This window comes from Lynx canadensis, chromosome C1 (assembly GCF_007474595.2).
Source record: "Lynx canadensis isolate LIC74 chromosome C1, mLynCan4.pri.v2, whole genome shotgun sequence".
Classification (NCBI taxonomy): domain Eukaryota; kingdom Metazoa; phylum Chordata; class Mammalia; order Carnivora; family Felidae; genus Lynx; species Lynx canadensis.
The window spans coordinates 220,420,605-220,433,210 of NC_044310.1; the positions used below are offsets into that span (position 1 = coordinate 220,420,605).

The 12,606-nt window shown below is 60.5% G+C and overlaps 1 protein-coding gene across 4 annotated transcripts in view; it reads left to right on the forward strand.

Annotated features, from left to right (window-relative positions):
- The first annotated feature begins 597 nt into the window (after window positions 1–597).
- ANO7 (anoctamin 7) overlaps window positions 598–12,606 on the forward strand; it is a 28,867-nt gene continuing 16,858 nt past the window's right edge. For 3 of the 4 annotated variants that reach the window (XM_030327603.1, XM_030327602.1, XM_032594564.1), the window contains exons 1-8: window positions 598–1,237; window positions 2,373–2,484; window positions 3,764–3,821; window positions 8,150–8,289; window positions 10,165–10,272; window positions 10,839–10,975; window positions 11,720–11,777; window positions 12,491–12,601. In XM_030327603.1, the coding sequence (XP_030183463.1) occupies window positions 1,200–1,237; window positions 2,373–2,484; window positions 3,764–3,821; window positions 8,150–8,289; window positions 10,165–10,272; window positions 10,839–10,975; window positions 11,720–11,777; window positions 12,491–12,601 (762 nt within the window). In that variant the 5' untranslated portion in view covers window positions 598–1,199. The remainder of the gene's footprint in view (window positions 1,238–2,372; window positions 2,485–3,763; window positions 3,822–8,149; window positions 8,290–10,164; window positions 10,273–10,838; window positions 10,976–11,719; window positions 11,778–12,490; window positions 12,602–12,606) is intronic. The other variant, XM_032594563.1, reaches the window with a different exon arrangement.

Sequence of the window (12,606 nt, forward strand, 5' to 3'; positions counted from 1 at the left end):
TGCTTGCTTTTTTTTTTTTCTTCTTCTTCTTAATTTTTAGAAACGGCCAGAATAACGCAACTTGGAAAAATGTCAAACCGTGAAACATCGTGTAAAGTGAAAATCTAAGCTTCCCACTCTTGAAGGTGTCCTGCGTGCATGTGTCCCTCCAGGGCTCCGGGCGCGGTGGCCCCCCGCGACCTGTCCCCGCTGCCCTCCTCAGGTGGACATCCCTGAGGCCCCAAGAGCAGAGAGCCGGGAGCCCCTGACAGCTGGCCTCCTCCTGGGATGCTCCTATGCAGTGTCTGGCCGGAGCACGGGGCAAAGTTGTCTCCGGCTGGGAAAACTCTGGGCCACACCAGACAGAGGCCCTGGGGGCTCAAGCCGGGCTCCCCACCCCCGGTGTTCCTCCTGTCTCCGCCTGCCTCACCCCTTTCCTGGGCTCTGGGGCATCCCATCTCGGCGTCTGTGTGGGAAGCGCTTGATCCTCAGGCTCAGGGGGTCCCAGCTGTGGCTGGGCCCTGCGTGTGGGAGCTTGACCCGCTGAGCAGGGTCTCCCTGGGAGCAGAGTGGGGGTCAGAGATGCAGCCAGGACGAGGGTGCGACTCGGGGGTTTCAACAGGTGTCGGGGATCCTGGGAGAAAGGCCCAGAGCAGAGAGGGCCCAGGGGGGGCCCGGGGCCCTCCTCCCTGCACCGAAGTGGGCCCTGAGCCGACTGGTAGCCTGAGGCCACACCCAGGAAGTGGCAGAACGCGCTCTACCACCTGGGGCCCCCATGTCCCACACGGGCGCCCTGCCAGGCAGAGACCACAGCCCACATCTGTGGCCACCCCCGCCGGATGCCACCTCTCCCTAACGTCCCACAGCAACGGCCCGACAGCTGACATGGGCCCTGGCATCCCTGAGTACAAAGGGGAGCACGGTGGCATTTGCATGTGCGCTGGGTGAGGGCCCTAGGAAAATAGGCTGCCTCTGTTTGCAGACTCAGAGCCCCACACCCCCTCTTCAAACAAAGGCAGATCCCATTCCAGGAGCTGGGGGGGTGGGGGGGGGGAACTTGCCCCAGCCACTCTGCTTCCGGGCCCATTTGCCAGGCGAGGGGAGGACATGTGAGTGGCCATCGCCCACCCCCACGCCGGGCAGGGTCCCTCCCAGTTCTCTGCCTACGGGACTGGCCCGGACTCAGCTGCCCAGACCAGGCTTGTGCTGAAAAGCTGGCCATGACCTCGGAGGCCTCTTCTGGAAGCCGCCGTCCCAGGTGGGAGCCTTTTCTGATGCAAGGGCCATGGGGAGGAGGGGGGAGAGGAACTCCAGGGAGGCTGGGTGAGCACCCCCGGGCCATCAGGGCTCCAAATGCCCTGAACTACGGGTTAAGCCCCAAGGTCCCCCTGCTTCCCAGAGGCCTGCCCGGGCCTCGGGGGTGAGAAGAGCCAAGGCTCGGTGTGGCTCTGGACAGGGCGCCTCCAATCGGAGGGACAGCCAGTGGAGCCACCACGGAGGAGGTCACTGCTGTGGCCTCATCCCCCGTCCTCTCTGCACCGAGCGCTCGCCACAGTGGGGAGGCTGCCAGCTTAAGATCCCTGAGACTTCTCCTCCAGGAGGGCCTCGTGGCCCACACTGTCACAATGCCAGGCCCTGGCTCAGGGCCGTCTGGCACCTCAAGGACTCCGGGCTGCAGGCTCACACCTCCGCCTCCCCCAGGTTATGTGGCCTAGACGAGCTCTCCCCAAAGCCCCCCGCGGCTTCTCCACTTCAGCCCTCCCCGCCTCCGTGGGCCTGGTGGTGGCCGTCAGTGCCTCACCCGCGCTGGGGCAGATGGCTGGCCCCACTCAAAACCACCCCTTCTGGGCCACAGGGTTCCTCTTGTTCTTTGCCAGCCTGTCAACTGGGAGAGTGGCATCTGTCCTCCCCACGGAGGGGTCCTGAGGCCAGATGGGGAACGCACAGGGTCAGCGTGGCCGGGCCAGCCTCCCCAACGGGTCCAGGACCCTCCCCAGCCCCCGCCACTGGGAGGAGCTGAGGCCTCGAGTCTATTAAAGGGTATCACCCACTCCTCCTGCTGGGGAGCAGAGCTGAGCCCACCCCACTGGGCCTCCTCCGGCCCCCACCACCCCGGGCATTGCTGGGAGGGAGGGAGGCACACGCTGGACAGGTGCACAGACGGACAGCTGCTGGGCCAGGCCCCTGCCCCCTCCCTCCTCCTCCCTGGTCGGCCCCTGGGGAACCTGCCTGTGCTCTCAGGAGGGACAGTGCAGCCTGGCGCCGGCCCTGGCGCCTGCCCCAGCCTGTGCCCTTGCCTGTGAAGTGGGTTCACGTGGGCCGCACAGTGGCATGGGGACCGAGCCTCATGTGCCCGCTCTGCCCCGTCCCCACCCCGGTGCTGTGAGGTGCAGGAGTGGGATGCTGCGGAGACGGTCCCCGGAGGAGGACAGTACCGTCCTGATCGACGTGGCCCCCGAGGCCGAGAAGGGCCACACTTACGGGAGCACAGCCCCCACCTCAGAGGTAAACCTCGAGAGGCAGCGTCCTGCGTCCCCTCCCTGGGACCCAGGCCCGCGGTCCGCTGTAGATTTAGGAGGTCTCTCCCTGCCTGGGCCTGAGCCCCCAGCCCCTGGTTGGACTCAAGGACCCTGAAGACAGCGGCTGCAGCCGGAGCCCCGAGCCTGTGGGCAGACGCGGCACCCACAGCCCGCCTCGACGCCCGGACCTCCTGCGCCCTCGAGCTGCCCCAGTGCTCGCGGTCAGGTCACCGCCCAGGTCACCGGTCCTCGGGGATGTGCAGACGACCCGGGGGACGGGCTGGGTGCAGGCTGGGCTCGGGCTGGACCGGGCCGGGACTCAGCAGCGGGAAGGACAGTGAGAGGGAAGCATCGGGCATCAGCAGGTAAACCAGAGACGCTACTGAAAATGCCGTGGAGCGCGCCCCGTCCGCTCAGATGTACACGCGGCGTTGGGGAGCAGCCTGGAAGCAGGCACGCTCCCGACAGCCCTTGCCCCACGGCAGGGTCGAGGACGGCAGCTGTGTCCACGCTGATTTGTCATCTAAAAACGTAGACTGGGCACATCGAAGGTTATCAGTGCTCGCTCTGGCGGGGGGCCGGGGTGGGGGGCGGGGGGAGGGAGTGGCTTGTGGGTGCGTGTGGCAGCACGTCTGCACGTGAGGATGGTCAGAACTCAGAAGTGACCCTGGAGGAGCCACAGCGGCCCGAGGGCAGACGCGCTTTAGAGTTCAGGTCGGGTCAGCATTACTGTTAGCGCAGGGTTCAGCGTCAGCGAAGGTTACGTTCTGCTGGATCCCAGGCTAAGGTTAAGCTTGCGGTCAGTCAAGGTCGACGATTGGGGTAGAGGACGGGGTCTCCTGGGGCTAGTGAGTGTAGATGCCTCTTACCAAGGGCTCTGGTCCCCGGCAAGTTCGAGAAACCCAAGCTGATTCCACTCTCTGGGTGCCATGACTGCCTCTGGGCGGTGCACAGAGCACTTCCAGCCCCCGGAGGCCCTCGGTCGCGGGCACCCCTGGGTCGTGCCCAGGTCACCTACAAGCCTGACCGTTGCCCACAGCCCAGCCAGGTGCTTGGAGGCCCGTGTGGTCTGCGGGAGGCTGGAGGGGACGTGGGGCTGGCCTCTCCAGCTGGACGTGCCAGCGCCTGTGAGCCCCTCTGCCCACACTCGGTGGCTGTGTTCTTGCTCGTCCTCCTGTGTCCCAGAGGAGGAGGGTGCGGGGGGGGGGGGGCGCGAAGTGCGGAGCAGTTGTCAGATGCTGCCATCTCTCTTCCTTTCCTTCCAGCAGAGTGGACACCGGGAGGCCGCCGGCGGGGTGGGGAGCCCCTCCAAGCCCCGAGTAGGTGAGCCCCTCCCAGTGTCTGCCAGCTGTGCCCGTGTTGGTCCTGGGGGTGGGGACGCAGACGGGACGCCCACGGGTGGTGGCAGGTCACCGTCCTCAGCAACCAGGCCGCCCCTCCCTCGCCCGGCACTGTCTCCTGAGCCGACTCGGTGCCAGCCGCCGTGCCGGGGGTGCGGGGAGGGCCTCGTGGTGAGCAGAGCACAGCCAGGGAGATGGTAGGGAAGTGGGGGGAGTCCGCCCTGAAGGGGGGTGGGCTGAGAGGCTCTGGAGGGCCGGGGGGGGGCGGCCCGCCTCTCTCCTGCTCTGGCCTCAAGACAAACGCAGACTGTCTCTTGTAGCCCACACCTTTTCTAACCTCAAAGTCCATTAAGCTCCACTTATCCTCACCCCCCGCCCCCACGGTACCGTCTGCCCTGAGCCCAGAGTGCCAACCACCCCCTGCCTGGGCTCCCTGGTGCCACCTCGCTCTCCCTGCGGCCCAGAAAGTAGACACCCACCAGGACAGCTATTATTAAAAATAATAAAATAAAACAGAAAATAACCAGCATCGGCAAGGATGTGAGGAGATTGGAACCCTGTGCACAGCTGGAGGGAAGGTGAATGTACAGCCGCCGTGGGAAACGGTGTGGTGGTTCCTAAAAATTAAACCAAGAGATACCATGCGCCTGGGGGCCTCGGTGGGTTGAGCAACTGACTCTTGGTTTCAGCTCAGGTCGTGATCTCACAGCTGGTGGGATCGAGCCCCGCGTCGGGCCCTGTGCTGACGGTGCGGAGCCTGCTTGGGATTCTCTCCCTCCCTCTCGCTCTGCCCCTCCCCCGCTCGTTCTCTCTCTTCTCTCTCTCTCTCAAAAGAAATAGATAAACTTTAATAAAAATTGAAAGAAAAAAAGAAATACCATATAATCCAGCAATCCGACTTCTATGTGTATCCCCGAAAGAATTGATGACGGGTGTTTTGCTTGTTCCCCTTTTGTGGCTTTTGTGAGGACCGCAGCAACAGTGGCCATTCGTGCACAAGGTTTCATGTGGATGTGCTTGATTTTCTTGGCCATGTACACTTGAGCGGAATCACAAGGTCAGATAGTAACTCAACATTAAACTTTTTTTAGTGTTTATATATTTGAGAGAGAGAGAGAGAGAGAGAGAGCACATGCACGAGCAGGGGAAGGGGCAGAGAGAGAGGGGGACGCAGAATTGGAAGTAGACTCTGGGCTCTGAGCTGTCAGCACAGAGCCCGACGTGGGGCTCGAACCCACGAACTGCGAGATCATGACCTGAGCTGAAGTCGGACGCTCAACCGACTGAGCCACCCAGGCGCTTCAAAGTTGAACATTTTTGGGAAACCACCAAACCGCTTTCCAGAGTAACTACCACCTTACAAAGCACAGCAGTTGCGCGACATCCATCCTAACCTGCCTGTTGTCTATCTGTGTGCCGACTGCCCTAGTGAGGATGAAATGGCATCTATCTCGTTGTTTTGACTGGAAAGTCCCCAAGGGCTGATGATATTGAGCATCACTTCATGGCCTTATTGGCCGTTTACACACCTTCTTTAGAAAAATGTCTATTCAAAACCATTGCCCATTTTTAAATTGGGCTATTTGTTTTTTTAATGTTGAGTTAGAAAAGTTCTCCCTTGCCAGATATATGATTTCTAATATTTTCTCCCATTCTGTGGGGTATTTTTCACTTTCCTGGTGATGCTTCTGAAGCATATGTGTTTTTAATTTTGATGAAGTCCAACTAGTATTCTCTCTTATTGCTATGCTTTTGGTGTCATGTCTAAGACATCGTCACCTACACCAGGTCATGAAGATGTACCACTGTTTCCTCATCAGGGCTCTATCATTTTGGTTCTTATACTTAGGTCCACCATCTTTCTCTGGTTATCATAACTGCACTTTGTATATGGTGTGAGGTAAGGGACCAAAATCATTCTTTTCAATCTAGGTATACACTTGTCCCAGCACCATTTGTGGAAAACACTTTTTTTCCTATTGAATTGTAATGTCCCCTTTGTAAAAAATGGATTGACCATAAATATGTGGGTTTTTCAGAATCTCAAATATACCCATTCATCTGTATGTCTGTCCGTAGACTGGTACCACACTGTCTTGGTTATTCTAGCTTCATAGACAGTTTTGAAGTCAAAAAGTGTGAGCCCGCCAGCTTTGTTGTTCTTTTTCAACATCGTTTTGTTCATTCGGGGTCTCCTCTTATTTCCAAATAAATTTCAATCTTGTCAATTTCTGCAAAAAAAAAAAAAAAAAACCAATAATAATAAGCCAGCTAGGATTTTGATAAGGATTGTGTTGACTCTGTAGATTAACTCTGGGAGTGCTGCCGTCATGATAATATTAATCTTCTGATTCATGCACGTGGAATGTCTTTGCATTTATTTGCTCTTTAATTTGTTTCAACGATATTTGGTGGCTTTCAATGTCTAAATTTTGCACATCTCTTGTTACATGTATTTGTAAGTATTTTGTGTTTGGTGCCGTTCTACACGGAAGTGGTTTTCCTCATTTCATTCTTAGCTGGTTTATTGCTAGTGTATTGAAACCCAGTTGATTTCCATATGTTGATCTTGCATCCTGGAACTTTGCCAAACCTGTTATTAGTTCTACTAGTTTGGGACTTTGGATTTCCTGCATACAAGATTGTGTCGTCTCTACATAGAGACAGTTGCGCTCTCATATTTTCCTGTGTGTTTCCATTTGGGTTCCCTCCCTGCACATCAGCACTTCCGCCCAAGATGATCTTGTGCAGACGGAAGAATTTCCTTCAGTAATTTAGAGCAGGTGTGCTGGAACTAAGTCTCTGATTTGTGCTGTTGCAGAACGTTTTCATGAGCCTTCGTTTCTGAAGGACATTTCCGCGGGATCAGGAATTCTGGCGTGTGGCATCTGTCCCTCAGCAGGTCAAAGATGCCATCCCATTGTCCCTTTGTTCCTGTCGAGAGATCAAGTGTATGTATCACTCTTGTCCCCCTGAAAAACAGTGTGTTCTCTTTACTCTTGCCGCCTGTAAGATTCATCTTTCCTTAGTTTACAGCAGAGGTACGCTGTATCTTGATTTTCCTGAGCGCAGCTGCTTTATCCTGTTTGGGAGTCGCTCTGGAGTCAGTTCTTTCATCAGGTCGGGAAATTCTTGACCGTTTTTCTTCAAAGACTGCTGCTCTCCTACCCTCTCCTGGTCCTCGGCTTGCAGCGCATTGGGCCTTTTGACCGGGACCCCACCCTTCAGGTACCATGTTCCGTTCTTTCCGTCCTTTTTACTCTGAGTCCAGTTGGGACGTTTTCTGTCCTTGCTGAAGGACCGGTCTGTCCTTCGGTCCGCCAGAGCTGTCTTCCGTTGTGTCAGGTGCTGCGGCATGCTGTTCTCGAACGTCTACTTGATTCCTTTTCATAGATCCGAAGTCTCCCTTGAAGTAATTCCACTCTCCAACCATTGCCCGTCCTGGACTCCTTTCTCGGCTTTACCTCCATCACTGTTCCTCCTCTCGGCCCTGTTCTGCGAGTTCCACCATGTGGCTCGTCTCCGGGTCTGTTTCTGCTGATTTTATCAACTCTGCCCCCCTCCGGTGCGCCCCTTAACTCCTGTGGTGGAGTCCTGGCTCCTGGGGTAGGAGCCGGAGTGTCACCTGGAAAGCCAGGGCCCCCACCCGCTGCCCCCATTCTGCCGCCGGAGCCCCAGCGCTGTGCCTCCTCTGGGGTCTCTGTGCGTCGGCAGCTCCGGAGCCACAAGGGCTCTGTCCTCTCTGTCCTCTCCACATGACACTCCTCGGGCCCCAGGCCCCCCTCCGCAGCCCCCAATTCTGACCTCACTCATCGCTCAGCAATGCCTCTGGGGCTCTGTTGCCCCACCCCGCAGTTTAGAAACAGCTCTTAGGGAGAACCCCCAAGTGGGTCTGGGCTCACCCCTGTGCTCCCCTGCTCTCAGATCTCAGAGGCCTTGGCCCTGCGCCCGCGGCTGTCTGGTGCCAGAAGACCAGGGGCTTGACACATTGTGTCCAGCCTTTGCAGTCTCTGTGGCCGGGAGGAAATCCTGTGATGGCTTACACGTGAAGTCCTTAAAGCCCCCTGTGGGGGGTTGGCACCTACCTGCTGGAGTGGGAGCCACACAGGGATCTCAGGAGCAGGCCCCAGCCCGTCCCGCCAGCCGGCGCCCCCGGTGCTCCCAGCCCTGGGCGGGACCAGAGTGAGGGCCCAGAGGGAGACACCCAGGAGCAGGGCGAGTGTCCGAGAGCTCGGGTCCCACTTCCCACTTGGAGCCTGGGTGTCCTGGCCGGAATGCCAGCCCTGCCTCCGTCCCTGTGGTTTCTGGCAGACTTCGTCCTCGTTTGGGAGGAAGACCTGAGGCTGGGTCGGCAGCAGGGTGGCGCCGGCCGGGACGAGACGGACACGCGCGGTGCCTGGAGGGAGACCTTTCTGGATAACCTCCGCGCCGCTGGGCTACACGTGGACCAGGTACTTGGGGTCCGTTCTGGGCACTGCATCCGTTCAGTGATCCACCACCTTCCCGACAAAGCCTGAGGGCGTGGGGTCCAGAGCCCTGGGACAAAGCAAGAGCCCAGTTCCTGCTGGGAGCCCGGCCCCTGTGCCAGCCCCCTGTGCCTATGGGACCCCTAGCACAGGCCGGCCCAGCACCTGCCCCGGTCCCACCCCACGCTCGCTCGTGGGAGCCAGAGCCCGTCAGACCCACCGGTCTGACCCACCTCCACTGAACCGTCCCGGTGTCACACTTGTGATGATGACGGTGTGTTTCTAGAACTGAGCAGCTAAAGCAGCCCCTCCCTCACTGTGTCCCCTGTGCCGGTGACCCCACTTAGACCTCCTCCAGCAGTGGCAGGGCACCCTCTCGTCGTCTCGTCCCCGAACCCTGGCTGGGCTCGCTGCACGTGTGTCCTCCGCCCTCTGCCGTCCCCAGGGACGGACTCAGCCATCAGGTGCCCTCTCCCCGCCCAGAGCAAAGCAGCCCTGAATTTCACATTAATCACATTTTCGTGTGTTGCTCATCATGTTAGCACCAACTTTATGTTGCAAACAGTACAGCTTGGTTTTGTTTGAACTTGATGGAACGGACTCGGGCTCGGTGTAACCCCTCCTGACACCATGCTTGTGAGCTACACCCATGTACTCGCTGTGGGGCTGCTGCCCTTGCCCAGAGAACCCCCGCGTGAATGTGCCCCCACTTACCTCTCCGTTCCTGTGGGAGGACGTGTCGGATTTGCTGACCTTCCCCACCCCTGAGGCCCCTCCAGAGGGCTGTAGCTGGTGGCAGACATACCCACAGCGGGATGGTGGGGGGACAAGAACAACACCCTCTCCCCTTTGAGTTTGGGTCCACCTGACAGTCGGTGAGTGGGGATGAAAGGTGCCCCCCCCCCATCTTGGAGAAAGCTTTGGCTCATGGGTGTGGCCACATGAGGTTGCAAAACCTTTACCCGGAATGGGTGGTCTTACCTTCTAGTGGGGGTCACAGGAGGACAGCCACAGGGGACAGCAGTGGGCGGCTGCCCCACCACGGTGACTGACGTGCCCCGAGTCTTCAGTCTAGGTGGCAGCTCCCGGCGCACAGCACAGCCAGCCGGTCGCCCGAAGCACCCATCCCGCCCCGGGCGTGTCTGCTCCAGTGGGCCCTGGGCGGGGGCGGGCCATTGGCATTCAGGGAACCCTAAAGGCTGTGACGCAGGGCAGGCTGAGAGCACCTGAACTAGGCAAGGTTCTGGAAACCAGGCCCCAGACCGTGTGCACCGGACCGGGGTGCCCCAAGTCCCCTCTCAGAGACCCAAGAGGGCCTGCGACGTGTCTCCACATGTGCGCACGCATATGACAGTCACGCGCATGCACTAAACACGTGTGCACACATGTTATGCATAACATAGAGGCCCAGCGGCCCGTCAAAGGACAAGACCATCGTTCAGTCTCTGCAAACCAAAAGCTGACTCTATTGCCTGCTGACGTCAGGAGAGTGGGGCGGGTCAGCCACAGTCTCTGGACGAGGCAGGCTTTGGGGAAGGGTGTGTTTGGTCCTGCCAGTTCCCAAGGGGCGTGGCTGGCGCAGGCTGGGTGCCGTGTCCCTCCGTGGCCGGCCGCTGGGCTGGTGGCTGAATGGGGGCGGTCACCGCCCGGTCAGCTTTCGGAGGCACATTCAACAGGCAAGTTGTCATTTATGGAACAGACTTAAAACCGGTGCTGGTTACTTGTTACCATGGCTACAGAAGCATCTGTCTTTCCCAGGAGTGTAAGTGGACACACGTGCACGCACTCCAAGCGTGCACACACACACACGCATAGGTGCACACGCCCCTCAGGCTCTCATGGAGCCCTTGGTCTCTGCAGCGTGCTGTCCAGGGTGAGAACGGAGCAGTGCACTACGTCCTCCTCAGGGCCCCCTGGGCCGTGCTCTGCTACTACGCCGAGGACCTGCGTCTGAAGCTGCCCCTGCAGGTGCCCGGGTGTGCCCGGGGCGGGGGGAGGGGGTCCTCCGCAAGCGAAGGTCACTCACGATTGCGCCCTCATACCACGGCCAATACCAACACCCCTGGAGGCTCCCGCTCGGTGTCCGCGAGGGTCCCTCCCACCCCCATCACTGTGCCCCAAGAAGCCTTGGTGGGCAGAGAGGGTCGAGGTACCGGGCTCGGGGGGTAGGGAGTGTGCATAGGAGCCAAGGCTCTGAACTGGCCGCCTGGACTCCTCCAGGCCCAGACCCCAGAGCCCCCCCCCACCAGAAACCACCCACTGGGGACAAGCCCCAGCCTGGGGGACACGGGGCGAGGGGCAGCACTTTCCAGGTGACCTCCGGATGATATGCCTGGGGGCTGCTCCCGCTGCCCACCATGGCCCAAGGCCCAGAGAGCGCCGGGGGCTGGCCCGGTCGATCCCCGCAGGCTCCAGAGCCAGGGGAGGGCGGGCAGGCTCCCTCTGCCCACTTTCTAAACCCACGCACCCCCACCCCACACGTGGTGCCCGCCTCTGCGTCCGAATCCGCTCAAGAGTGCAACCGTGCCCTCCAGGAGCTGCCCAACCAGGCCTCCAACTGGTCGGCGGGCCTGCTGGCGTGGCTGGGGCTCCCCAACATCCTGCTGGAGGACGTGCCCGATGTGCCCCCTGAGTATTACTCCTGCCCGTTCAAAGTGAGCAAGCTGTCAAGGTGAGACAAACGTCCCCCAAACCCGCTGGGCGCTTAGGTCCGTCTCCCTCTCAGCTATTGGTCTGTGGTGGGTGGGCAGGTCCCTGCTCTGCACGGTCTTCAGGGCTCAGGCTCCTTGCTTCTGAGGCAGAGACAGGGGGCGCTGTCTCGGCTCGGGAGGCGCTGTCCGCATGCATGGGACAGCCCAGCCGCACGGCCACCCCAGCCACGGAAGAGGGGAGTGTCCAGGGGCGGTGGGGACCCCTGTCGGTGACCAGCACCGAAGCTTCGCAGGTGGTCTTCCTGCCCGTGCCGAGCTCCCCTCCTTTCGGGGGGAAGCCAGCAGTTCTGGGGCTTCCCAGGATTCCGCGGGCCCAGGGAGGGCCCCTGGCCGATCGTCCATCCGCACAGGCCACCACCAGGCACCACCCACGAGGCCATTGACCCCCTGCTTAGAGTCTCAGGGGGAGTGTGGAAGGCTACGGGGCTCCTTGGTGAGCCTGGTGCTCCCACACGGGCTGTCGGGGGGTGCTTCCGTGCTGTCTGGGGACCCGGCTGTGACCTCCTGCCCCCAGACTGGAAAAGGCAAAGCAGGAGTCGATTGTGCTCCCAGGTTAGGGGTTGTCTTCCCAGCTGCGGGATGAGGCTGTGCGTGTGCGCCCGTGTGCACCATGTGTACTCGTGTGTGTCCCGTGTCATGTGCCCGTGTGTGCTCTCCTGCGTGTGCGCAGGTTCTCAAGTTCTGCCCTTTTCCCGCGCCCTCAGGTTCCTCGGGAGTGACGACCAAGAAAACTTCTTTACCAGCACCGAGCGGCACCAGATTGTGAGTGTGTGGCTGTGGGCCTCAGACCTCCCGGCCCCGAGCCGGGAACAGAGGGGAGCCGAGCCGTGGACGCAGGAAGACTGTCCCGTGACCGGGGCTACCCCCCACCTCACGGCACAGCGGGGGCCCCGCTCGGCACCCCTCGGGGCCCCCAGGACCCTGAATGGACGCCACAACTGTGGCTTGCGGGGCAGACGGCCAGAGGCACCAGGCCCGGGGGAGGGGGGGTGGTGGTGTGGGTCCTGCTGGCTGGTGAGGAGGGGCCGAGGGCCAGAGCACCGGCACAGCCACAGCACCCCCGACAGAGGCCCTCCAGGAGGCCTGTTCCGGTGGCCTGTGGTGGGGAAGACGCCACGACAGGCCTGCCCCGCGAGTCCCCCGCTGACCACCAAAGAGCAGGAGGCCATGTGGGCTGCCCGGGGGCCAGGGGCGGTGCCCACCCCTGACACAGGCACCCGGGTGGAGGCTGTGACCCTGAGTTGGGGCCTGGGTTCGGATCCAGACTGGACTCCTGTGACTCCAGTGACTGTGGCCAAAGTAAAGTGGGGCGTCGGGGACGGTGGTATGTGTGAGCCAGCCACGTGCGGAAGGGCTGGACCCACAAAGTCTCGTCACTGCTTGTCGGCAGAGGGCTCGGCCGGGGATCAGCGGGCCGGGCTGGTCCTGCCTGCTGGCATGTGACAGGTAACCGGCACCGTTCCCACCACCCCTAGCTGTTTGCGATCCTGGCCAAGACCCCGTATGGCCACGAGAAGAAAGGCCTGTGCGGGATCGACCAGCTGCTGGCGGAGGGTGTCTTTAGCGCGGCCTTCCCCCTGCATGATGTGAG